Here is a 26736-nt window from a genome sequence, read left to right on the forward strand (position 1 = left end):
AGACAATTTGCAAAAAGACTAAATGGAATAAAATGGCATTGAGTCATAAGTATAAACAAACAAGTGTCCATACAAATAATTACAATAAAAAAATACATAATGACAACTTCATACATGCCACAATTAGACAATATTTACAGACAAATGTTGTCAAACATTCACCCATTAATAGTAAAAACTTTATACTTTCAACATAAACAATACTAGCAGAGGCTATATTTAGACTAACACTACAGCCTAAAATAGTTTACTGCGAGGCTGCAGAGATGCTCAGCATGCATTTGGAGTTGCGAGAGAAGACATGAACAGGTTCTGATCTCCGTCTCCAGCTCTGCTGCAGTGCATCCTGGTCCAGCTTATTCAGACTCTGGGAGCACAAACGCAGGTCTCGGATGTGATCAGACAGACTGTCCACACAAACATCACCCAGAGGGCCTGACACCTGACAGCCTGTTGTGAAGAACGAACTTTAAATGTTAGAGGACACACACTGTAAAATACACAAGCCACATTCACAAACAACAGCAATCATTTTAAAGGTGCCCTAGAATCAGAATTTGAATTTACCTCGGCATAGTTGAATAACGAGAGTTCAGTACATGGAAAAGACGTACAGTGAGTTTCAAACTCCATTGTTTCCTCCTTCTTATGTAAATCTCATTTGTTTAAAAGACTTCCGGAAAACACTCGGATCTCAACATAACACCGACTGTTACGTAACAGTCGGGATCATTAATATGTATGACCCCAATATTTGCATAATGCCAGCCCATTCAACGCATTAGACAAGGAAAGGCAGTATTAACGGCTGGATCTGTGCACAGACTAGGTAAGCAAGCAAGAACAACAGCGAAAAATGGCAGATGGAGCAATAATAACTGACATGATCCATGATATCATGATATATTTAGTGATATTTGTAAATTGTCTTTCTAAATGTTTCATTAGCATGTTGCTAATGTACTGTTAAATGTTTCTTACTGTATTCACGGAGACGAGAGTCATTGCTATTTTCATTTTTAAACACTTGCAGTCTGTATAATTCATAAACACAACTTCATTCTTTATAAATCTCTCCAACAGTGTTTAATGTTAGCTTTAGCCATTAGCCACAGAGCATAGCCTCAAACTCATACAGAATCAAACGTAACCATCTAAATAAATACTTTACTCACATAATTCGAAGCATGCATGCAGTATGCATGACGAACATCTTGTAAAGATCCATTCGAGGGTTATATTAGCTGTGTGAACTGTGTTTATGCAATGTATATATAGTCGAGAGCTCGTGTGGCAGAGGGAACGCATCTCTTAAAGGGGCCGTGCTGAAAAAATCAGTGCATAGTTAATGATGCCCCAAAATAGTTAAAAAAATTAATTTAAAAAAATCTATGGGGTATTTTGAACTGAAACTTCACAGACACATTCAGGGGACACCTAGGACTTATATTACATCTTGTAAAAAAACCATCTAGGGCACCTTTAAGTTTGTTTAGATCAGGGGTCGGCAACCTTTTTTTCATGAAGAGCCATTTTTAAGATTCTGTGGTAATCACTGTGCCCCCATGAATTTTTACACTAATAGGATTTATAACTCCTAACTTAAAGGGATAGTTCACCCAAAAATGAAAATTTGATGTTTATCTGCTTACCCCCAGTGCATCCAAGATATAGAGGACTTTTTTTCTTCGGTCGAACGCAAATTATGATTTTTAACTGCAACCGCTGCCGTCTGTCAGTCAAATAATAGCAGTGATTGGGAACTTGAACAATAAGAGTCGAAAAAACTTCCATAGACAAATTCAAAATTAAACCCTGCGGCTCGTGACGGCACATTGGTGTCCTAAGACACGAAACGATCGGTTTGTGCGAGAAACCGAACAGTGGTGTATTAGAGGTAAAAAATTATATAAATACTATGTCCAACTTCGTTCAACTTCCGGTTGGTGAGGTCAGATCACGCTCTGACAACGGAAGTGATGTCTCACGCTCATTGAAGTATATGGGCGAGACATCACTTCCGTCATCACAACGCGTTTTTTGACCTCACTAACAGGAAGCTGAACGAAGTTGGACATAGTGGTGTATTAGAGGTAAAAAATTTATATAAATACTGTTCGGTTTCTCTCACAAACTGATCGTTTCGTGTATTAGGACATTAATGTGTCGTCACGAGCCGCAGGTTTTAATTTTGATTTGTCTAAGCAAGTTTTTTTTACTGTTATAGTTGAAGTTCCCATCTACTGCTATTATTTGACTGACAGATGGCAGCGGTTGCAGTTAAAAAATCATAATTTGCGTTCGACCGAAGAAACAAAGTCACCTACATCTTGGATGCACTGGGGGTAAGCAGATAAACATCCCTTTGATAAAATAAGTAACTATGATGAATGATTTTCTCAAAATGTAGATCTGTATGCATGTGGTACTTTCTTTCTTTCTTGCTACTTGATTCTGCAAGATTATGATCTGACTAGAGGCACTAAAATAATTAAAAGAAATGATGCATGGGAAATAGTGTCAAACAAACTTTTACTTTTCATAGTAATAAATTTAATTGCTTGTCAAAACCAGAATGACATATTTGTACTAGCAATTCCTCACACTTATGATCAGATCTGAAAGTTCATAAAGTAATAGTACAGGTCTGAATTGTCAGTAAACCTACTACAGGGACAGTACCCTTAAATTCCCTTCAAGATAACGGTCTTACTCATGTAGACATCACTGTTTTGAGGTTGTTTATGTTATCAGCCCAGATCATTAAACACTAAACCACTGGCAGGATCCAAAAGCAAAATACACAATAAAAGGACAATTTATGCCTCTGAGCAGACGAGATGCTGGCAATCAATCCTAAATATCACTAAAAAAGCACCTGGGGAAAAGAATATACCTTGAAGGTTGAGATGGGTCAAAGGTCGCTGGGCTTCCATGAGGGCGTTAAGGAGACTTTGAAGACCGACTGTGGTCACTAAAGGGTTTGCAGACAGGTCCAAAGACACCAGGGATGGACAAACAGGAAGACACCTAAAAAGTACCAATGATCATTATTGAGAAATTATTATAAATATGTAATATTTACAATAATAATTATTACTGTAAAGAGCTGCTAACTGAAATAAGGATATAAATGATGCATTAAGATTTCAGTACAGTAAAAGAATAGTTGAATGATTCACCTAGCAAGTAAGAGGACGCTGTGGTCCGTAAGGCCATTTCCAGCCAGATTCAAGTGTGTGAGTGGACAGTCACCCTGGAAGCCAAACATAAACATTTAGTCAATATTATTTACATAACTATTCAGTGTTAAATAGACTTTATTCAATACTTTTATTACGGATGCTACTATAGCATGTGTGGAGCAAAAATCATAGGTGCAGGTTTGATGCATACGCAGTTATTTAACATCCAAATTGTCCCTCTGATCCAACTGTACTCGGTCTACTGTCAGCTGAAAAAAATATATTAATAATGATTGTGTATTTTAAACTTTATGTGATTATGTGTATTACAATCTCCTTGCCAACCTTCCGGATTCTTGATTGCTAAGTGATATCAGATACCAGACCAAACGAAAAAAATTGAATTGCGAATTTTCTGGTTAAAATTGCGATTTAAAATGTGATTTATACAACAAATGGATTGTGCTAATATATTAATTTGAATAATAATAATAATAATAATAATAATCATTATTACCAAATTAAAATATTAAACCAAATAGGAAATTCAGTTTGATTTCGATTAATCGTGCAGCACTAATTTCCGACCCTTTTGGCTTGCCATAAAAGAAGGCTGGGTCTCAAGCTCGACACTGAAAAATCTATGAGATGAGGTGCAATGGTCAAAGATTCACACAGCATCATACTGGGAATTTACTGGTAATCGGTAGCGGCACTTGCTAGGTTTCACCTGTTTTGCTTGAAATGGGTCTCGCAACAGAAGGGGCCTTGAGAAAGAGCCCTGAGACAGAAATGAACAGGGACTTGGCCACCAAAATTAATAGAAAATGCCCTCCAAAACATAGGTATATGGGGCAAAAATGTCCCTGTATGAGTTTTGATTTTTAACATTCATAACAGGATATAGAGGGCCTTTTTCCTGAATATCAGCACAATTGCAAATGTGGTAGTCTGTTGATTTTATACAACAATAAAAAATAAAAAAAACAAGAAGTTAATGTTTGGTGACTTTCAAAGTAGACTTAGAAACTGTCTGTTTTTGACAGCCGTACAAGTCCGCATTTATTCCAACTGTTTGTTTGAAATGGGCCTCCGAATTGCAAAGTCTTCTCATACCTACCGGTAAATTGCCAAAATCGATTTACTGGTATTTTTGAAAGGGTCCTATTTACATGTGATCTCAACCATAATTTAACAGTAAAGACTGTATGTGTGAAAAGGGGCTATTATTAGCAATATTAAAAAAAGGTTGAGCTGCTTAATATTTGTGGAAACTGTGATACATTTTTTAATTTTTGATTGATAAAAAAGTTAAAAGAACTATGGACAAGAAATTAGTGTACCTGTGTCAGGAGTTTAGTAAGGATCTCCATGGCAGGCTGGTCGGATGGACCTCTACAGACTGCAGAAAGCTGAAGGTGCGTGAGACACTGCATCGGTAAAGTCTTCAACACAAGTTCAAAACCAGTGGAGCCCAGTGCATTATGGGAAAGGCACACCGACCGCATATTCCCGGTGCCTGGAGAGCACAATATAGCATTGCAGAAACAACATAAATCTACCTTGGTTTCACTTGGTTGCCAAACCACTTCAGATCAGATGTAGCTCAGATATGACAGTGCACTTACTGGCCATGGCATTGGCTAATAGGAGACGGTGTTGCTGGAGGAAACGTGCAGAGAGGCCACAGGCTTGCAGGGACAGAGAGGAGAGCAGGGGACAAGCGGACAGAAGACTTGCTAGTGCTTGTGTCCAGCCATCACCCAGAGGATTCATGCTTAAATTCAACTCCTCTAGACACTACAGAGACAAAAAATGTGAACAGAAAAGGAGAGTGAAAATGAATATAAAAATAATTAAGAGAAAATTATGAAAACTCAAAACACTGTATCAATGTATGCATCAATACCCCAATGGATCCACTTTAATTTGTTAGTCCACTTTAGACATTCAACTAACCATAAGTAACTTTGCAACTACATGTCAACTACATCATTCATTTTCAACTACATGTCAATTCTCATTAAAGTATTAGTAGACTGTTGATGATTTTTTACAACATTGACACCGTTACAACTTAATTGAATCTACACTGAAAATGTGAATAATGACACTATTGTCTTCTACAGAGCTGCTTTACAGCTGAATTTGAATTAAAATTTCAGAATTGTCACTGAACACAGTTATTTACCTCGCCCCAGACATGACATGCAGAAAAAAAAAAAAAAAAAAAAGTGCGCACGATTTAATTTTTTTTCTTGCGGACTCCGTAGTTATTCAACTGAATCAACACTGTACTGACTTGAGCTGAATCATGACACTATTGATTTTCCAGAGCTTCTTTACAGCAGAATTTGAACTTGTCTCATATTTGATTAAGTCTGCAATTGCATCACTGAAAAATAATTTTCCTGTTTACTACTGTGAAACAATCGGTACTGCATAAAACTTTATATAAACGAAGTTGTCTTGACTTAAGGACCTTTAAATTGTATAAAGATCACATAATGAATATGAATATTCAGCCAAAGAAACGCCTTCCCTCAACTGACTATACAAATCAACTAAAGAATTTTTTTCCAATGATGTAATTACTTTGCACGACTTTACCAGGCCTGGAAATAACACTTTTGAAATTTATCCAAATTGACTTATATTGCATTCAAGGTATAAACACACACATATTATATATATATTATATATATATATTATATATATATATATATATTTTTTTTTTTTTATAAGGAATAATTGATGACGGGCTGTTGAATTCTTAGAAAATAATGCACACCCGAGGTGGTAATGCAGGTTATCACACCTCAAGACACTGTTCCGATGTTGTATTAAGAAATTTGTCAGTTTTTTGTCCTTAAAACACTCTTTTGTGTGGGACTAATTTCTTACACATTTCATACCAAACCTCCGTTGCCAATTCCAAAACGTCATTTCAGAACTAGTAATGGAGGCTTGAGCCTTGATAGCAGAATAATACAGTTGATACAATTATTAACGCAGTTGAGAGAGAGAGAGAGAGAGAGAGAGATCATTACTCTGCTCCTCTACACAAAAGACTGTAATGTTTGGCACACTGTAATTGGTAAATATTACAAAAGTTACAGAAAACTGGGCATCTGTAATGGCAAATGACAAATTCAAATTTATGAAGAAGATACCCTGATTGACAAATACATTAACCAAAACTAAAGCTAAATTTTTGATTCAATTTGGTATTTAGGTCTTCTGTCTAAACTTCTAGAATCAGGTATCGGGGATAAAACATACAACATTATAAAAACAATGTACTCAAACAATCAATGCTTTAAAATGGGCAATAAACAGATCTTCACTCCAGGATGGGGTGTGAGACAAGGCTGCCCACTATCACCAACCCTCTTCAATATTTACATTAATGAATTGGCGAAACAACTAGAAGAATAAGCAGCATCTGGCCTCACATTTCATGACTCAACTATAAAGTTCCTCCTGTATGCAGATGATCTGGTCCTGCCAGATCAACAGAAGAGGGTCTACAGCAGAACCTGGACATCCTGCATCGGTTCTGTCAGACCTGGGCCCTGACTATCAACCATAACAAAACTAAAGTACTAACATTCCAGAAAAGACCTAGAAGTCAGGGAAATAGACACAATTTCACCCTTGGTCAAAATTGATCATGCCACAAGCTAACAAAAGATACCTCGGGCTGAAACTGGAAAGCTAAATTTGGCCGTGAATGAACTGAAAGAGAGGCCTAATCCAAATCCAAATTGAAATACCAATCAGAATCTGGCTCAAAATATTCTAATCAGTCATAGAACCTATTGCACTATATGGCAGTGAAGTTTGGGGTCCTCTCTTAAACCACAAATTTGACAAATGGGACAAAACCCAACAGAAGCCCTGCATGCCGAGTTCTGTAAGAGTATCCTGAGAGTACAGAGGAACACACCGAACAACGCATTCAAGGCAGAATTAGGCCAATACCCTTTATTAATCCACATTGAGAAATGAGCCATCAAATTTTGGAAACATCTAAAAATGATTGACCCCAAATCTCACCATTTTAAAACCCTTAAAGTTCATGAAATGAACAGTGAAAAAAGCCCCCTGATTCAGATGGTCCCGAAGCTGCAAAAACAAACTAACATGACTAACAACAGCCAACCCACAGGACATTGACACATTCAACCACAGAATAGGCCCAACCAAATTATAAAAGCACAAAAAAAATGACCTGACTGAAACAACAGAAAAACTAAGTAAACTTGAATGTCATTTGGCCCTAAATAGAGACTACACAGCAGCAGAATATCTGAGTACAGTCAAAGACCATAAATTAAGAATAATAATAATAATGAGGTACAGACTGAGAGACGGGCAGATAAAGACAGAACTGGCTGCCCAGAGAGAACCGCATCTGCCCGCATTGTGACCAGGGAAGTGGAGACAGAGCAACACTTCCTCACCAGCTACCCTAACTATGATGAAATCAGAAAGACATTTTTGAAATACTTTGCCCTAACTTCATAAAATTAACCAATAAAACACTAATTCAACATTTATTAGGTGAAAAAAAAGAGATTGTTTCCTACTAGCAGCAAGATACATTGATGCCTGTCACATAAAGAGGTATTTGACTAATCAGTAATGCCCTCACACACACACACACATATAAAAACACACGCAGACTCACGCACATACACACTGAATTCTAAATTGTTCACAGAATTCTAAAATGTTGATTGATTGTTCTACTTACTTTTTTATGTGTGTATATGTACATGTATGTTGATTCACTGTAAAAATTAGAAATGCTTTGGCAATACATTGTAACAACTGTCATGCCAATAAAGCACACTTTGAATTGAATTATATTGTTTGAATAGAGCATATCTGAGTCTCTCACAGCAGCAGTGTCTCTACTAATAGTGAAACCATAAGTTTATCTACCTCAAGAACCGCACAGTTATTACCTCGCTGGTGAAAATTTCAAGTAGCTTTTAAGTTGCTAAACTATTTTACTGATTAATTCGTCAGAGCAGCGCTGACAAAACATTTCTGTGCGAGTGTGTCCGTACTGAAAATAACTGCGCACCTTAGAACATTGGTCAACCAATCAGATTTGAGCATTCAACAGCCCCGCAGTATAAATATATATTTTATACACTGCTTCATAAAGCTTCAAAGCTTTATGAATCTTGTTTCAAATCAGTGGTTTGGAGCGTGTATCAGTCAAAGTTGTTTTGGCACACAAAAAGTATTCTCGTCGCTTCATAAGATTAAGGTTGAACCACTGTAGTCACATGAACTGTTTTAAATTTTTTAGGTTTTAAGTTTTTAGTTCTTTTCTGGGTGTTTGAAAGTGTTAATTATCTTGCTGAGCCATCTGATTTTATCAAAAATATCTTAATTTGTGTTTCTTTTGGGTGTGGAATGACATTAATGAGTAATTAATGACAGAATTTTCATTTTTGGGTGACCCTTTTAGTGTACTGACCTACTTTTGATTTATTTCACAAATTCATTCCGTGACATTCCGTGTTATATAGTAAATTCTGCTTTTATGACTGGATTCCGTCCGTGTTTTCTGCATCACGAAAATCATACAGCCCTGACAGCTAAGAATGAGAAGCGGCTTGGGTGCGATACACTTATATAGGTCAGTGGTTCACTCACTTTTGGTGTGAACTCGAAACCTGAGGGAATTAGGAAAATGATGAGTAAGTGAGGGGAGAGAAAGAACACGCAGTTGACGGTATGGCCTGTGCTGCTGGGAACAAAATGGATCGGGCCATTTTCCATCATGCGGAAAATCGTCCGATTCCGATCCCTGGCCGATCGATCGGTGCATCTCTACGTCGCCATCCTGACCCAAAACCTGACTGGTTTTGTGAACCCAGATAGACTGGCACTTGCGCTTTCACTCCAAATAAACAGCTGCAATGTTGCTGGCAGTGTGAATGCAGCTTTATAGCCTTTTATTACTGAATGAATTAAAGTATACTTACAGGAAAAGCAGCTTGACTCTTTGTTTCCAATGTGTCCGATGCTTTCTTGAGACCCTCTCCAGTAATCTGATTGGCTGATATGTCTAAAATCCTGAGTCTGGGCATAGTGGCAGCAGCAGACATTATTTCTGGAAGGAGGTCGTTGTTCAGGCGGTTGGCAGTGATGCACAGCTCCGTGAGACTGGCCTGCAGTTTTAGCGCTCGGAGAAGAGGAGTCAGAGACGCCGGAGACAAACTGAGTCCACAGACGTTCACACAGGAGCTGCTGTCCTGCACCTCACACAGCCGGGACACACGCCGGTTCTCCTCTGAAACACACATAACATGAAAAAAATGAGACAAGCATGTTTTGTAATAAAAAAGATCCCAGATTTCTTTATGACTGAAAAGAAGTTTAATAAAACAAAGAGTCACTCACCCACTCCCAGACTCTGACAGGCTTTCCTGTAGCGCTCAGGGAGCGGAGGAAGATCCCATGAACACACTTCAGCAAGAACCTGCAGCAGGAAGATTGACCCAAAGATGAAAAAAGGAAGAAAGATTTTTGGTGGAAATCAAACTTTTAGCCTGTTTGCCACACAAAGCTACTGTATGGAGTCAAAACACTTATAGTAGGCTTTAGCACTCTAGTTGTATGGACTATTTTTATGGATTTTTATTTTTTTATTTATTTATTTATTTTTCTTTTGTTCAAAGGTGAAAATCAGCCTGGACAATATTGTTAAAACCATAGAACAATTAAAAAAAAGAAGAAGAAGAAGAAGGAAATAAAAGAAGAAGAAAAAAGAAGAAGCCAAGCCTTTTCACTTCAGACACACCCAGTAATATTTATAACGCATTACTGAGACTTTAGTCTTTTGTTTTTTAAATGATGGTGCAACTTCACTACTAGACTAAATCATATGTTATGAATAATAATATCGTTTGGTTTTGTGTCAATGAAGTTTCAAATAATTATGAAAACCAAATTTAAAACATTTTTCTGACATTATATCTTGCAATTGCAAGTTTATACCTCTCATTTCTGAGAAAAAAAGTTACTGAGAATTGCAACTTTATTCCTCACAATTGTGACTTTATATATCTCAATTAAAAAAGTCAGAAAAGAAAGGTAAGAAAAAAAAAAGAAATTACTTTTTTTATTTTTTTATATCCTGGCACCAAGCTTCCATAATTTGGTCATAAATAGTTTTTTGTTTTATTTTGACATGGTGATAAAAATGTTGTTCTAAAAAGGTGGTAAGAAATGAACTACAGAATAGTGAGAGACATGAAACCAATTAATAATGTGCAATAAAACAGTAACTAACAGTAAATAAAATAGTCTAACATCTGTCTATTATATATATTATATTATATTGGTGATTCCACCCACATGAAAAAAATATTTTATTATATAATTATAATAATTTATTTTCCAGGTAATTCTTTTGCTCTTAGTCATGACAATATGATTGTTTTGCTACATTTCCACTATAAACTTTTTATCCTTTAAAAAAACAAAACAAAACACAACACTGTAAAAAATTATGCAAAAGCAAAACAATACACAGAAGTTTTCACGTGACCTCTGACCTCTTCATTGGTGTGCAGTACGGCCAGCAGTGGATCTGTGGGTAAGAGCAGAGCGCCCTCTTTCTGCAGGGACAGACGTGGCAGTAATCCACACATCTGATAGTAGCGCTGAGCGGCCTGCTCACACAACCACGCCACCGTACAGGAGTCTGCCTCACTGCACAAACACAAAAACAATATCTAGATTACATACACTCAGATCCCACTACACACACACACTATCTGACACATACAAAACTAGCATCAGACCTGTGAGGAACTGGAATCAGGAATACATTGTCCTGAACTCTGACCCTCATCCTGATTGGTGCAGGCACATGTGCTGTTCGGTTCTGGAATGATGCTGGCGACTTTAAAAAAAAAAAAACAATCATTATTCAGTATATTAACTTGTTAATCATAGCAGTCTAAGTATCAAACACAATGAGTAGTATTATTTGTAACCTACTTTTTAAACTTTTTTTTTTTAGTAATGTTTTACATAAAATTGGGTTAAAAACGCAGAAGAACTGCATTTATTTCTAAAATGGTAACTGAATGCCACTTTCTAAATTAAACATATAAAGTAATGAGGTTATAAAAATTATACACTTGCATTCAGCATACCATTTCACATATATAAAAAAAAAAAAAAAAAATAGCAAGCACTATAGAGTGCAAACTGTACAGTAGTGTTGTAGTCAAATGAGACCAAGACCTTAAAAACATTCTTGAGTACAACAACACTACTGTACAGTAAGCTAGCATTCCATTCCAAACACAGCCAATGATATAGTGAGGCCTATTACCATTGACTGATGGGTAGGAGGTGCAGGGTCATGAATGGAGTCCGATTCTTGGGTCATGATGGGACTCTGCGACCTGCTGACCTCTCTCCTGCCCAGCATCACCATCCCGGGCAGTTGATTCATCTTGACCTGCCGAGACTTATTAGTGCCCTTCTTCAGAGATAGACCCCTACTGGAGGAACTCTGAACTGCAATGAGAAAAATCCAAGAGAGTCAGCTGACCTTTATCTCAAAATAATTGTCAACATGGTGATCAGGAGCCCAAAATTAATCAAAAAAATTTCAATGAAAAGAAATAAACTGCAGAATAGCGTGAGACAAAAACTAATTAACAACAGGTAATGGAATAGTTTAGCATCATTTAATATCAGTATTATTATTATTATAATGATATTATATTAATATTAAATTATAAAAATCATACAAAATATATATATATATATATATATATATATATATATATATATATATATATATTATTTTATTTTATTAGTTAGCTACCCATTATCACAAAATAACTGTTAACATGGTAATCAGAACCACAAAAATATTCATATGAAAATGTGAGAAAAAAAATGAGAGACATCAAATTAATTAAGATCAGCAATAAAAGAGTTTAGTGTCATTAATATCTGTCTATTAAATGTATTATTGTAATACATTACATTGCAGTCAAATATTATTCTATGATATATAGTGTAGAGACTGACCAATCAGAATCAAGTAAATTTCAGTGTTGGGGAATGTTATTTTTGAAAGTGTTTGATGAAATGTGTTACATTACTGTGTTAATCACAATATAAGTAACTGTTAATTGTCATTCATTTTTAAGAAAACTAATGTTGGAGTTCCTTTTGCATTACTTTATTAAAAGTGCCCTAGAACGTTCTTTCACAAGATGTAATATAAGTCTAAAGTGTCCCCTGAATGTGTCTGTGAAGTTTCAGCTCAAAATACCCCATAGATTTTTTTAAATAAATTTTTTTAACTGCCTATTTTGGGGCATCATTAACTATACACGATTCAGCGTGCGGCCCTTTTAAACCCCCTGTTTTTCGGAGGTCTTTTAAACAAATGAGATTTACATAAGGAGGAGGAAACAATGGAGTTTGAAACACAATGTGTGTGTTTTCCATGTACTGAACTCTTGTTATTTAACTATGCCAAAAATTCAATTTTTGATTCTAGGGCACCTTTAAAGTGTTGCATTACTTTAGCATTAAATAAATGCAAGGGAGCGCAAACAAATAAAAATATTAGTTGTTAGATATTAAATGTAGGATTTATCATGCAAGGATAGAACAAGAACTAAATTAATAAAAATTTAAGAATTCTGATTACATTATTTTGTGTACATTGAAATCCTCATTCATTTAATGAGTGGATATGATTGTGCCGGTATGTCACACACCTCTAGGAGAAGCTTCAGTAGATCCTGAGATATGATTGTGATTTCTGAAAGTTGTTTCCCATGGGATGTTGTGCTCAGAAACTCTCCGCTTCTTCTTGGGTTGCACATCACTCAGGTCATCCTCCAGCCAATCATCTGCCAGATACTGCTCCTCTGGGACCAAAGCTGATCTGCTATTGGCCGACACTGCTGGTGTGCTGGTAAAGGCTGGCTCTGATAGACTCTGAGAGAGGAGGCGGGATTTGGCACTGCCCAGGTTCTGCATGGCCTTCTGGTACTCCAGTCTGCCCAATTCTGACTGTGGAGGCAACGTGGTCTCTCTGACACTTAATACGGAGGGCAAATCCTGACTGGGTGGAAATTCCTGCGAGGATTGGGCCACTGGGGAACGCGGTTTTGACCGAACAGGACGAAGAGGACTGAGCGAGCAATCAGAGTCGGAATTATCCGAAGAACTGCTCTCGTTCTAAAACAACGACAACAAAAAACTTGATCTCTTGCTTACAAACAGAAAATCTGAGGAAGACATAGTGCTGCACAATATTGGAAAAAACTGACATTGCAATATTTTGTTTAGAAGCATGTTGATCAGTAGGGATGTGCCCAAAGCATAATTCCAAATTCGGAAAGCTACGGAAAATGAATAATGCATTCTATGGAGCCCCTGAAGGGACATTTTGTTTATTTAGATGGGTGGATGGCAAATAGAAATATGAGATGCTAGTTTCAGAGAGAAGCACTGCACTGTGTTCATTTACACATGCAGCTCATGATATCAGTGTCTTAGGGCCGTGACACACCAAGTCGGCAGTCGGCCAATATTGGGCCGTCAGTGAGCAATTGTCGGTCTAGTCCAGGGATGGACAACTGCAGGCCAGTGTCCTGCAGAATTTATCTCCATCCCTGATAAAAACTCACTTGCCTATAGCTTTCTACTAATCCTAAAGACCTCGATTAGCTGGATCAGGTGTGTTTGATTAGGGTTGGAGCTAAACTCTGCTGGACACTGGCCCTCCAGGACCGGAGTTATCCATCCCTGGTCTAGTCTTTGCTGTGTGTTCCACACATCAGCTGTATTCAGGCTCACGTTGATGGCAGTTCGGCCAATTCAGCATGTTGAATAGGCATCAGGCCGTCAGTCAGAGAGCTCACTCTGATTGGATGTTCAGTTTAGTGAATGAAAATAAAAGCGAAAGTGATGAAAGCTAGTAAAGAAGGCTGACTCTGAACAGAAGGCTGTTCTAATTTTACATCATCTTGCCTGAGCATTCCAAAATGCAAATATTTTCATTACAACATGAGCCGCCTGGAATGAAGAAAGTGATCAGAATGATTGATATTGAAAATGGTAATCAAGCGCTGCTTTGTTTACAGTTTGTATATCTGATTTGGTGGAGAAGGCACATGCTAGTTGACAGTCAGCAGAAATCTTTGAAGTGAGTTGAAACACAGCTTTTTAGTCCAGATGTAGCTGACGCGGGGCGACAACACCGTCTTGCCTTGCTTCACTAAAACAGGTAGCACATATATTGAATTGAATAGCAGCCGGCGCAATCCGGCAATCGCACTAAGCCATATCGCAATATTTTATTTCAACATATTGTGCAGCCCTAGGAAAAACTGGTCAGAAAAGCAACTTTACCCCATATAGAACATCTGCTTCCATCCCTCGTGGCCGGCGGGCTGAACCTGAGGTGCCCCTGCGTCTGGGGGCTGAGTCTTTTGGAGTAGGGACAGTCGGAGCGGGACGTGGAATGATCTGCTGGGGTGAAGGCGGTGACTCCTGCAGCAGCGGTTCTGAATACTCTGCATCAAACAGCTGACTGTCCTGAAGCTCCTTCTGCTGCCGTGGAGTCGTCGATACAACTGAAACTACAGCAGAATAAGACAAGGATTTTTAAATACTACCTTTTTGAAGTATCAATAGTTCCTCAAATAAATCAAATATTCTTGAAGGTTCCGTCAATCTAATTTAGGTCATTAAATCAAGTACTGTACTGAATTTTAAAGAGTTTAATTTCAGAAATTTTGTGTTTGTCTCCTTTGTTATCATTAAAGGGATCATCATGACATGGATATATATCATTTTAGACAGAGGGTCAGAATGAAGGTTGAAAATATTGTTTTTCTGCATATATAATGTTATAAATATATAATGTGTATATATATATAATGTGTATATAATGTGTATATATATATAATGTGTATATATATATAATGTGTATGTATGTATATATATATATATATATATAATGTGTATATATATATATAATGTGTATATATATATAATGTGTATATATATATATATATATATATATATAATATATATATATATATAATGTGTATATATATATATATATATATATATATATATATATATATATATATATATAATGTGTATATATATATATATAATGTGTATATATATATATATATAATGTGTATATATATATAATGTGTATATATATATATATATGTGTGTATATATATATTGTGTGTCTATATATATGTGTATATATATATATAATGTGTATATATATATAATGTGTATATATATAATGTGTATATATATATATATATATATAATGTGTATATATATATAATGTGTATATATATATAGACTGTTACGTAACAGTCGGGATCATTAATATGTACGCCCCCAATATTTGCATATGCCAGCCCATGATCGAGGCATTACACAAGGGCAGCCAGTATTAATGTCTGGATCTGTGCACAGCTGAATCATCAGACTAGGTAAGCAAGCAAGGACAACAATGAAAAATGGCAGATGGAGCAATAATAACTGACATGATCCATGATATCATGATATTTTTAGTGATATTTGTAAATTGTCTTTCTAAATGTGTCGTTAGCATGTTGCTAATGTACTATTAAATGTGGTTGAAGTTACCATTGTTTCTTACTGTATTCACGGAGACAAGACTGTCGTTATTTTCATTTTTTAAACACTTGCAATCTGTATAATTCATAAACACAACTTCATTCTTTATAAATCTCTCCAACAGTGTGTAATGTTAGCTTTAGCCACGGAGCACCATCAAACTCATTCAGAATCAAATGTAAACACTGAAATAAATACTATACTTACACGATTAGACATGTTGCATGACGAACACTTTGTAAAGATCCATTTTGAGGGTTATATTAGCTGTGTGAACTTTGTTTATTCTGTTTAAGGCAAGTGCGAGCTCCGTGGGCGGAGAGCGTGAGCATTTAAAGGGGCCGCAGCCTGAATCTGCGCATATTTAATGATGCCCCAAAATAGGCAGTTAAAAAAATTAATTAAAAAAAAAAAATCTATGGGGTATTTTGAGTTGAAACTTCACAGACACATTCAGGGGACACCTTAGACTTATATTACATCTTTTAAAAAGACGTTCTACAGCATCTTTAAAAAAAACATATTGCAGAATATATAAGAGTATCTTTTATTTCCTCACCATCTCCTGATAGTGCTCTCTTGAGGAGTTTCTCAGTCTCCAAACAATCCTGCTTTGTCTCTTGGTCCAGCTGTCGGCTGTAAGTCTTAAACCATTGACGAATAGTGTCCAGAGGAGTATGTCCCTATAAATAAATATTTACATATAAGACAAATGTGCATGGAATCAATAAAGAGAGATGATGAATCAATCAGTTTTGTTCCTGAAAGGAAGATGAGAATGCTAGTGTAAGTAGCCTTGTGTATAACCAATACAACTCACCAAGACTGCTCAAGACTACAGTAAAAAAAAATACAGTAAAAGCAGTAATTTTATGAAATATTGATGCATAGCTGAATTTTCAGCATCATTACTCCAGTCTTCAATGTCACATGATCCCTCAGAAATCATTATTCTAATATGATGACATGCTGCTCAAGAAACATTCCTTTTGTTATCGATGTTGAAAACAATTGTGCTGTTTAATATTTTCATTAAATTAGAAAGTGTATATTTAAACCACATTTATTTAAATACATGCAATTTGAAATGCACGTTTGCCTGACCTTGCCATTACGAACAGTGACAGACGCCCCTTTCTGCACCAGCAGTCGTGCTACATGGAAGTGGCCGCAGTTCAGTGTGTCATGCAGGGGTGTGACACCATCACAGTCTCGACCCCCGGGGTCATTTATATTTGCTCCACGGTCTAGCAGTAAAGCTACAATCTCTGAAAAAAAAGAAAAAGATCTCAGTCTCTCTGATGAGCTATATATTCATAATACCATATTGAACCTGCAGAATGCAGTACCTTGATGACCGTAGTTACAGGCTTCATGCAGAGGAGTCCACCCACAGTAATCCCTCAAGTTAACTGGGTGACCCTGTCAAAGAAAATCAACCAAACACATAACAGAGAAAGGTCCATTTTACACATGGTGTCTTAACATCCATCAAATACTTCATCAAAAGGGTCAAAGCCATTTCACTCTTAAAAGGTGAAGTACCAACACTAAAAAAAAGCCAAACCCACCTGATCAATCAGGCACTGAACCTGCTTTAGGTTTCCCTCTATACAAGCCCTGTGGAGAACAGTCTCGCCCTTCTCATTCCGTCGGTTCCACTGCGCAAACAACAAAGATTAAACAAGATGAACAAATAATAATACACAACGGTGAAGAACAGCATAAACCACAGTCTCTAAGATCTCACCCTTTGCGTCTTCCTCTTGCCTGTGACGATCTTATCGTAACCCTCCAGATCATCATCTGCACAAACAGATTATTCACTCACTCAGATATAATTGAACATCCTGATTACATGCATAAATAAACATATTTGTTGCAACAAAACAAACTGGACAGGCCAATATTTTTCATCATTAAAAAAAAAAAAAAACATTACATTTTGTTAATTGAACATATCATATAGTAAATATTAAGTAAATATCAGGTCTACTAAAGTGATACCTTGGTACTTTGATATATAATATGGCACATATCATGGTATTTATGCCAAGGTACTTCAATGGTTTGCATGTGATAAGTGAAATCAAGGTACTGTATATGCATGGTAATTTCAAAATCTGATGCCATCACTGTACCATGGTAACTATAAGTGTTGTTATTGTTAACTAAAACAAACTATTACAAATTTATTTTGCTATCTGAAACAAAGCTGAAATAAAATAAAATATAAAAATAAGACACAAAAAAAATGTGGCCTTGAAATAAAATTTCAGTTTAAGTACAAATTACTAAAACTAAAAATAAATAAATAAAAGCTAAATATAAATATTAAAAATCTAGTGAAAATGACAAATTAGTAATATTAAAATGAATATATAAAAATAAAAGCTAATTCAAAATATGAATAAATACCATAATAGTATATAAACTACTAAATTAAGACTACAGCTGTACTTTATCTTATCTGTATTGCAGTAAACCTCATTGTTAGCAAAACCAAAATCATTGTTAGTATTCTACAGCCTAAACCCTCTATACGTTGTGTGTGTATTACCAGAGTCAGAGTATTGAATGTCACTGTCCTCCAGTGGCTCACTATTCTCCACCTCCTCTTCTTCATCTTCATCTTCACTATCTTCCAGTCTCACGCCGTCCCGCTCACACAGCTCCATCAGCCGCGCCTCTGTGTCGTCACACTGTGAAGAGCCGCAGCGCCGCTGGGCCTGAACCCACACTCTCAAAACACGCCTCTAGAATTACATCACAGATGGAATTACATCGCTGCTTATATCCAAAGTGACAGACTATTTTAGTTATCATTTTGTAAAATATATATTACATTAAGGACAGAAATGTTGTGCATGTGTTATTACTATAAAATGACATTAAATAGCATGATATAATCTAAATATCGGCCACGGTTCTCTCTAAATGATCAGCATCAAACATCAAAACACTCAAGTTGGTAGTCTATTAGTCAGCACCACTGACAAACTACATTGTTTTCAGAAAGTATACCTCTTCAAATCATGAAAACAGTCTCCTGCACATGAAACCAGTGTGTGAACATTAAGACTCAAGTTATTTTAACAAACCTGTAGTTTGTTTAGTCCTGATCTCTCAGCACAGCTCAGAGCAGCACTAAAACTTTGATCAATGGTCTCCATTTGCTGTCCGATCTCCTCCTGACAACCAGCTATATTCAACCATGTCTCACACTCCTGAAAAACACATTAACAAGATACATCAAAATCAAAATGAGGATGTTTGTGCAATGTCACTCAGCTCTCAGGATGATGTAAACAGATTTTACACACACACACACACACACACACACACACACACACACACACACACACACACACACACACACACACACACACACACACACACAAACACACAAACACACAAACACACACACCAACACAAACACACACACAAACACAAACACACACACAAACACACACACAAACACACACACAAACACACACACACAAACACACACACAAAAATAAACCTGCAAGTGTCTGGTAGTTAATTAGTAGGCAGCTTGTGAGGAGTTACTTATCTGTGGGTGTGTTACCTCTTTAGGGTTGCCCTGTCTCAGCTTTAATTCTTGTCGGTAATGTTCCACGGCCCTGTGATGTTGTCGCAAATCTGTGTATGTGGCCGCCAGCGACACGTGAATGACGGCTAACTCACGAGCAGGCTTCCCTAAAGTCTCTGCACACACCAGCTAATACACAAACACATGAAGAAAGAACTTTAAAATAAAGGTTACACAGTAATATACTGAAAATAAATACATTAAATTACTGTAAATGCAAATAAAACATTTTATTTAAACTATAAAGAAACTAATAATATGGCTGCGATATACTAAAGTGCCCCATTATGCTTATTTTTTTTATATTATTACTTTTGATGTATTGTGTAATATAGCTGTTTGTGAATGTAAAACGTTGGCAAAGTTTAAAAGATGAAAATAATGACATTTATTGTGCACCGTCTCTCAAAATAATGAAGTAATTCTGAACTGCCTGAAATGAGTAGTCAGTAAATCCAGTCTCACATCCACATTCAAATCACAAAAATCCACATTCTAATGCAAAAAAATTAATTTTAGGTGTTCATCAGGCAACCTTATCAGTGGCACATAAGATGCGATGATAATGTAATAGTCATTGTTGCGTTTTAAAGGTGCCCTAGAACCAGTTTTTACAAGATGTAATATAAGTCTAAGGTGTCCCCTGAATGTGTCTGTGAAGTTTCAGCTCAAAATACCCCATAGATTTTTTTTAATTAATTTTTTTAACTGCCTATTTTGGGGCATCATTAACTATGCACCAATTCAGGCTGCGGCCCCTTTAAATCGCGCGCAGTTAATACTGGCTCCCCTTGTGTAATGCCCTGAACATGAGCTAGCATATGCAAATATTGGGGGCGTACATATTAATGATCCTGACTGTTACGTAACAGTCGGTGTTATGTTGAGATTCGCCTGTTCTTCGGAGGTCTTTTAAACAAATGAGATTTATATAAGAAGGAGGAAACAATGGAGTTTGAGACTCACTGTATGTCATTTCCATGTACTGAACTCTTGTTATTCAACTATGCCAAAGTAAATTCAATTTTTGATTCTAGGGCACCTTTAATGTTTTTTTGTTAGTCTATCCAGTTGAACCCACTAGATGCGACGTTGCTGCGTTGTTCAGTCAAAACATTGCAGAAATAGAGAAGCTCAATGAGGAGAAGATCTTGGTTACATCAATATCGTAACCAAGCTGTTCACAGAGAACGCATTTTCTGCATTGCTTTTCCGTTGTTTTCTATGTAAACAAGCACAAGACAGACATATTTGACCTTAGCACTCGCATCTCGCACAAGAGAGCCACATGTTTAGAAAGCCATGTAAAACTTTTTTTTTAAAAAAAGTCATGTTCTTTCATTGCTTTGTGGTGCATTACTATTTTGATCATTGCATCATTGCATTGATCGCCCTCTTGTGGCCTCAGGAGACAAGTCAAAAGCCATCTGACCAATCAGAGCAGAGTAGGCTCTCGGAAAAGAGGGTCCGTGAGAAAATAGGTGATGCTGCAATGTATATTATGACCTTGGATGTAAACCTATTGTAGGAGACCTCCAAAACAAATTTAGAAACCTCTAAAATAGCACAATAAGGACACTTTAATTGTATTTGGGTGTATTGTACATATTCTTACTTGTGTTTGATATGCTTCCAGAGCTTTGTTATAGCAGCCCACTTTACAGTAAAGATCTCCCAACTGCTCTGACAGATCCATGGCCTCATGGGAAAACTTTTCAGTCACTTCTGCTGCCGTCTGCTCCAGCTGACAGCCACGTATCGCTGCATCAGACACATATTCAGTCAAACGCTATGCTAATATCTGCCAATACTGTTATGAGAAGCCACAGTGCTTTAATTTAGCATCTTCTAACTGAAAAATCTCCTCGATTACGCTCAAAGAAAAAATTGCATTCAGCCATAAGCTGTGCAGCTTTAAGACACAGATCAATGCTGAGCATTGTCGCTTACAGATGTTCTTAATCTCACCATGTTTGAAATCTTTCTTGACTGCCTCACGTTCAGAAGGCTGCTGGGAGCCTAGACAGAACGCTTTCTTCAGAGAACGCCGGGCTGCCGAAAAGTCACCAAGATGAAGCAATATCTGAACAGATGCACACAAAATATAAATACACCTGTCAAAAATCATTAGAAGGGACAGGAAATAAACCATACAGGTAAAGACCAACACATGTTGATCAAAGGCCCTGTTTACACCTGGTATTAAGATGCCTTTTGGTCGATCGGATCACAAGTATACGAGGAAGACACATACCCATTTACACCTGGTGTTTTAATCCGTCTCTTTTGTCCACTTTCAATCACTTCTGTCCTGATTTCTTCAAGGGGAAAGTCTATAGGTGGATAAATGTAAGGGGATTTTTAGATCTTTTGATCTAATGGATAAAATAAACTTTCTGCTCTGATAGCACGCAGAACGCTGTGAGTGTGTTAGAAATCAGGAATGGTGAGAGAACCGTATTCAACTAAACGTAGGTTTTCAGCCAACAAAGTTTAAATTTCCCATGTTTACACAAAAGGTCTATAGAACGAGAATAGGCGTTTTTTTGTGGCTGTTTAAACACATTCGACCACATGAGCATCTACGTTACGAAAGCAATCCGGTCGAATATGTTTTTCAACTACCTCTGGAAGTGGTCAAAAGCTCAAAACATTTTACACCCACTTGTGATCCAATCGACCAAAACGTATCTTAATACCACATGTAAACAGTGCCATACTGCTGTTTGGAGATGCTGTGGGATTATCACCTTTCCGATACTATGGAAGCACTCGCTCTCACTGAACTTGTCCTTCATTTTGCGGGCACATTCTTTTGACTGCTCAAAACAGCGCATGGCACGTGAGTGCTGCCCGTTTCGGAAGTGAATGCTGCCCAGGTTGAAGTTGGCACGATACAGATCCTCTAGAAGGTTGTTTTTCCTAGAAGAAAGATATACACAAAATGGTTTTGCACCAACACGGGCATAATGAATTCTCTCATCTACAATATTTTGATTGAATGTTAAAAATTGTTATATAATGTTTTGTTATAAAACATTCTTAACCTAAATAAAATAAGGTTGCATGTAACTATTTAAAATAACTATTATTATTTAGTTTAGTTATATAGAAAATGATTCAGTGATTTGATATAAAAATATTACTAACACAATGTTTCATCGCACAATTTGTTGCTTAGTTGGTTTGTTGGTTTATGATTAAAGGCCATGCCAGCTACCATGGCTATTTTCATGGGAAGAAACCAAATAAACTATAGCTAATAAATAAAATCTAAAACAAAATCTTTGTTGCTTAGTAAAACGAGAGAATTGGTAAAGGTTCTGCAATCCTCGGGCCTGGCAGGTACGGAGTAAGTCTTGGTTTCTGATGGTTGTATTACAAATGTCATAAACAGCTTGAACAACTGACATGATATTCTGACTGTGGTTTGTTTGTTCAAGATGTGTGTGTTTTGTTTTTTTCTTCTTTTTAATTTGTTTTGTATTTTGTTTTTATTAATATTGGAACACACTGTATTTATCTTTGCTTTTTGTCACTGTTTACACTCTTATTTGTGTTTATAATTAATAAAACAAAAACTGGAAAAAAAGTTCTGCAATACTCAAGTGTATATAGGGATTTAGGATCCTTTGATTATTAAAAATTGTCATTAAAAAAAAATAAAAATAAACATCTTTTGTAACATTATAAATGTCTTTACTTTCACTTTTAATCAATTAAGCATTTTTGCTAAATGAAATCGTTTTTTTAATCTTACCCAAAACTTTTGAACAGTTGAGTCTCATGGTTTCCACAAAAATATTAGGCGGCAAAAATTGTTTTCAACATTGATAATAATAAGAAATGTTTCTTGAGCAGCAAATCATCATATTAGAATGATTTCTGAAGGATCATGTGACACTGAAGACTGGAGTAATGATGCTGAAAATCCGGCTTTGCATCACAGGAAAAAGTTACATTTTAAAATATATTCAAATAGAAAGTTATTTTAAATTGTAATAATATTTCACAATATTATTGTTTTACTGTATTTTCAAATAAATGCAGCCTTAGTGAGCAGATTAGATTTTTTTCAAAAACCGAGAAAAAAAAAAAAAAAAAAAAAACGAATTACAAACTTTTTAACTGCATTTTCGCTTGCTTATAGACAAAAGTTTGTTACTCTGCGATGTAGATGCTCTGTCGGATGAGATCACTGCAGCGCTGCGGTTCCTTCATCCCATCATACACACAGCCCAGATTCAGCAGGAGACGGGCCTTCATCTCACTGAGCTCTCGTGAGGACACCGTACCTGCAGAAACAGAGACAATAACATAAAGTACATGGACAAAAAAAAACAGGTTAAACAGTATACAATGTATACTATTTTTAGATTATCACATTATATAAGCATTTCTAGTAGTATGTCATTCTGAGCCGGTTAACCACTAGGTTAATCATTTTAAATGTATAAATTAATTCTTTAACCTTCTAGTCGCTCATCTACAATGGCCAAACTCTTCATGAACGCATCTTCAGCATGCTTCAAGCTGTCCCGTGAATGGTCCGAATCAAAAAGGAAGAGGTATGTTCTTCCAATAGTGGCCAGTGCCCTCTGCTCCTCTGCTGCATCATGGACAGATCGAGCTAGATTCAGATGAAGCCTCTGGTGCTGAGAGAGATAGAGAGAGTGTGAATTACTGCACTCAATGTACAGACTCCCCTTCTGACTAATATGTATAAGCAAACCTTCAGAGCAGCTTCAATGTTCCCCAGTTCTGCATAGCATTCTCCAATCTTTCTATTTGCTACAGCAGATCCAATCACATCATGCAAAATCTCAGACAGTGCCAATTCCTTCCGATGTTCCTCAATAGCAGCTCGATAGTCACCTAGAAGAAACATGTTCCAGGCTGATTATCTCAATACATTCATTCAACAGACATTTGTCACATTAATGGTCATAATCATAATGTTGACAGCTCACAGAGCAAACCTTCTAGGGTTTGAACCTACAACTTCCAGAGCTTTAAGTCTTTAAGGGCTTCATTTTCTTTTTCACCTGTTTTAGCATAAACTTCCCCCAGCTGATTGCACAGACTGGCTTCCTCTTTCAGGTTATTGCTGCTTTGGGCTTTACTCTTGGCCTTCTGTAGTTCTGCAAACACATGAAAATTAATACTAATTAATAGTAATATCTGCATTTTGTATTATATAACAAATATTAACATAATATTATACTAAACCATAATTGTTAAAATAAACAAATACATACTTAATGAAAAAAACATACTAATATATATATATATATATATATATATATATATATATATATATATATATATATATATATATAGACAGCTCATACGCTTGTCCATACACACTCTAGTCAATTTCAATATATAAGTAAAATACAATATATTAAATTAATAAATATATAAATATATGTTATACACATTTATAACTGACATATACATATGTAAACAAAACAAAAAAAAATACGTGGATGTTGTTATTTTCATTAAAATGCAAATTTTTCATTAGAATTGACTAACATATGACAATAAATCACCAATCTTAAAACGATGACCAAAAATAATATTATTGCTGATTTTATAATATAATAACTTACGCTTGATTTCTTTTGTAGACGTCATCCTGTCCATTTACCAGGATCTCTACAGCGGAACACTACAAACTTACGCGCATCTAATGAATAACAAACAACTACCCGCGCGCGAACAGCTGTAGTACTATAAATCACGTCCTCATTGATGTCTTTATATCGGGTTTAAAGCTGATCAATACTGATGATCGTATATATTCATTGATGAGTTGATTCTTTCAAAGCGGCGCGCCAAAGTTCACGGCACGAAAACATTAAGAGACGCTGATTGGCTAGTTTAGTTGACGTCAGGAGTCTCCCACAATTCTCTCACTGAAAATGTCCGTACAGAGAGGCCATCTTGATAAGGACATTGTCGTTCTGATTTTTTACAGTGAAATGTTTATTAAAAAGCCACATATGCCGATGAATTACACGTATAAGGTAAAAAATCTTTTATTTCCTTTTATTCTGATTACCAGTAGAATATAATTAATATAAAATACGTAAACCAAGTTTATTTGAGAGAAACCGGTTTTACTGTTATTAATTAATGGCACTCGAGCGTTGATACTCGTGTATTTAATTTTCCCTCTTGTGTTTTTATGAAACCAGATTATAAAAGCGTGTTTTAAAACTTAAAGTTGGGTTTTTTTTTTTTTTTTTTTAGAAAGACATTATTTATATTAACCTATTCAAATTACCAAAAAAGTTTTAGGTTTGCAAAATTATACTAGTTGAAAAAGTACAGTAGTAGTGTACAAAAGTGATGTCCAGAGGGGGTATTTGCACAGTATTTGCTTTAAATGACACTTCAGGTTCTATTAAACAATAAAAATATTAGCAGTATGTTTTGGGAAGAAGAATACACTAACTTGATTAAGATATTAGAATGACAAAATTATTTGGCAAGAAAGGCAAACTCATTAAGCATATAATTAAATATGGGTTTTATTGTATTATGCAAAACAGGCATAGAAAAACAAAAAGATCACAGGAAATAAAGCATACATTGGCTTTAACATAATCAGTTATTATTTTGTTGGTTCTCTCCCTTGTTTTTGATTTCAGCTGCCATTCTCCTGACCTGGACTCAGTAAACTTTATGCATGTGTCATGCTTAATTTCTTCAATCCTCCCTAAGTTCTTGCCAAAGTTGAGCTTCAATGGAAGACCTGCATTATAATTTCCCAAAGATTTTCAATGGCTTTCAGGTCACGACACTGAGGAGGCCACTTCATCTTCAAAATGCTGAACATGAACACCTTAATTGCGAGCATTTTTTTTTTTTTTTCAGGGAATAAAAATAATAAATGTTTCTTTACTTGCGTATAGTTCAATGTGATATTGGATGTCTCATCCATTAGAAGCTATTTTGAGGTTGTTCCACATTCAGCTGACTTTCATCCTCCTGTCAAAATGCTCACTAGTCTTCCTTAACCATCCACAGCACTTTACATTCTTCATGGTAGTGATCTCACTGTGCTTTGAAAAGATTCTGTGGATATTGTGACCATTCACATCCAACACATGAGCTATATTCAAAAACAATTGACCAGATTTAGCCATTTCAACAATATCTCACTTGGTTGTAGAGGACAGCTCCTTCCATTTGGCCCACAAAATAACATCTAGTAATATAGTTAATACTTCCCACATAGTTTTT

At 36.0% G+C, this 26736-nt stretch overlaps 1 protein-coding gene across 1 annotated transcript; it reads right to left on the reverse strand.

Annotated features, from left to right (window-relative positions):
• On the reverse strand, nucleotides 1-25322 carry LOC137006929 (tonsoku-like protein). Its single transcript, XM_067368088.1, has 28 exons — nucleotides 25098-25322; nucleotides 24528-24623; nucleotides 24215-24357; nucleotides 23954-24137; nucleotides 23648-23777; nucleotides 22233-22404; nucleotides 21451-21565; nucleotides 21098-21243; nucleotides 19459-19611; nucleotides 18971-19096; nucleotides 18430-18625; nucleotides 17620-17675; nucleotides 17441-17530; nucleotides 17219-17291; nucleotides 16974-17137; nucleotides 16429-16552; nucleotides 14610-14839; nucleotides 12968-13433; nucleotides 11557-11744; nucleotides 11018-11118; nucleotides 10769-10925; nucleotides 9612-9690; nucleotides 9194-9501; nucleotides 4814-4985; nucleotides 4529-4704; nucleotides 3183-3256; nucleotides 2897-3030; nucleotides 1-450 (listed from the first exon to the last, which is right to left on the reverse strand). Exons 1-28 carry the CDS (start codon nucleotides 25129-25131, stop codon nucleotides 248-250), a joined length of 4290 nt encoding a protein of 1429 aa, XP_067224189.1. The 5' UTR covers nucleotides 25132-25322; the 3' UTR covers nucleotides 1-247.
• Between the last annotated feature and the right edge of the window lie 1414 nt (nucleotides 25323-26736).

This window comes from Chanodichthys erythropterus, chromosome 18 (assembly GCF_024489055.1).
Source record: "Chanodichthys erythropterus isolate Z2021 chromosome 18, ASM2448905v1, whole genome shotgun sequence".
In the NCBI taxonomy this organism is placed as follows: Eukaryota; Metazoa; Chordata; class Actinopteri; order Cypriniformes; family Xenocyprididae; genus Chanodichthys; species Chanodichthys erythropterus.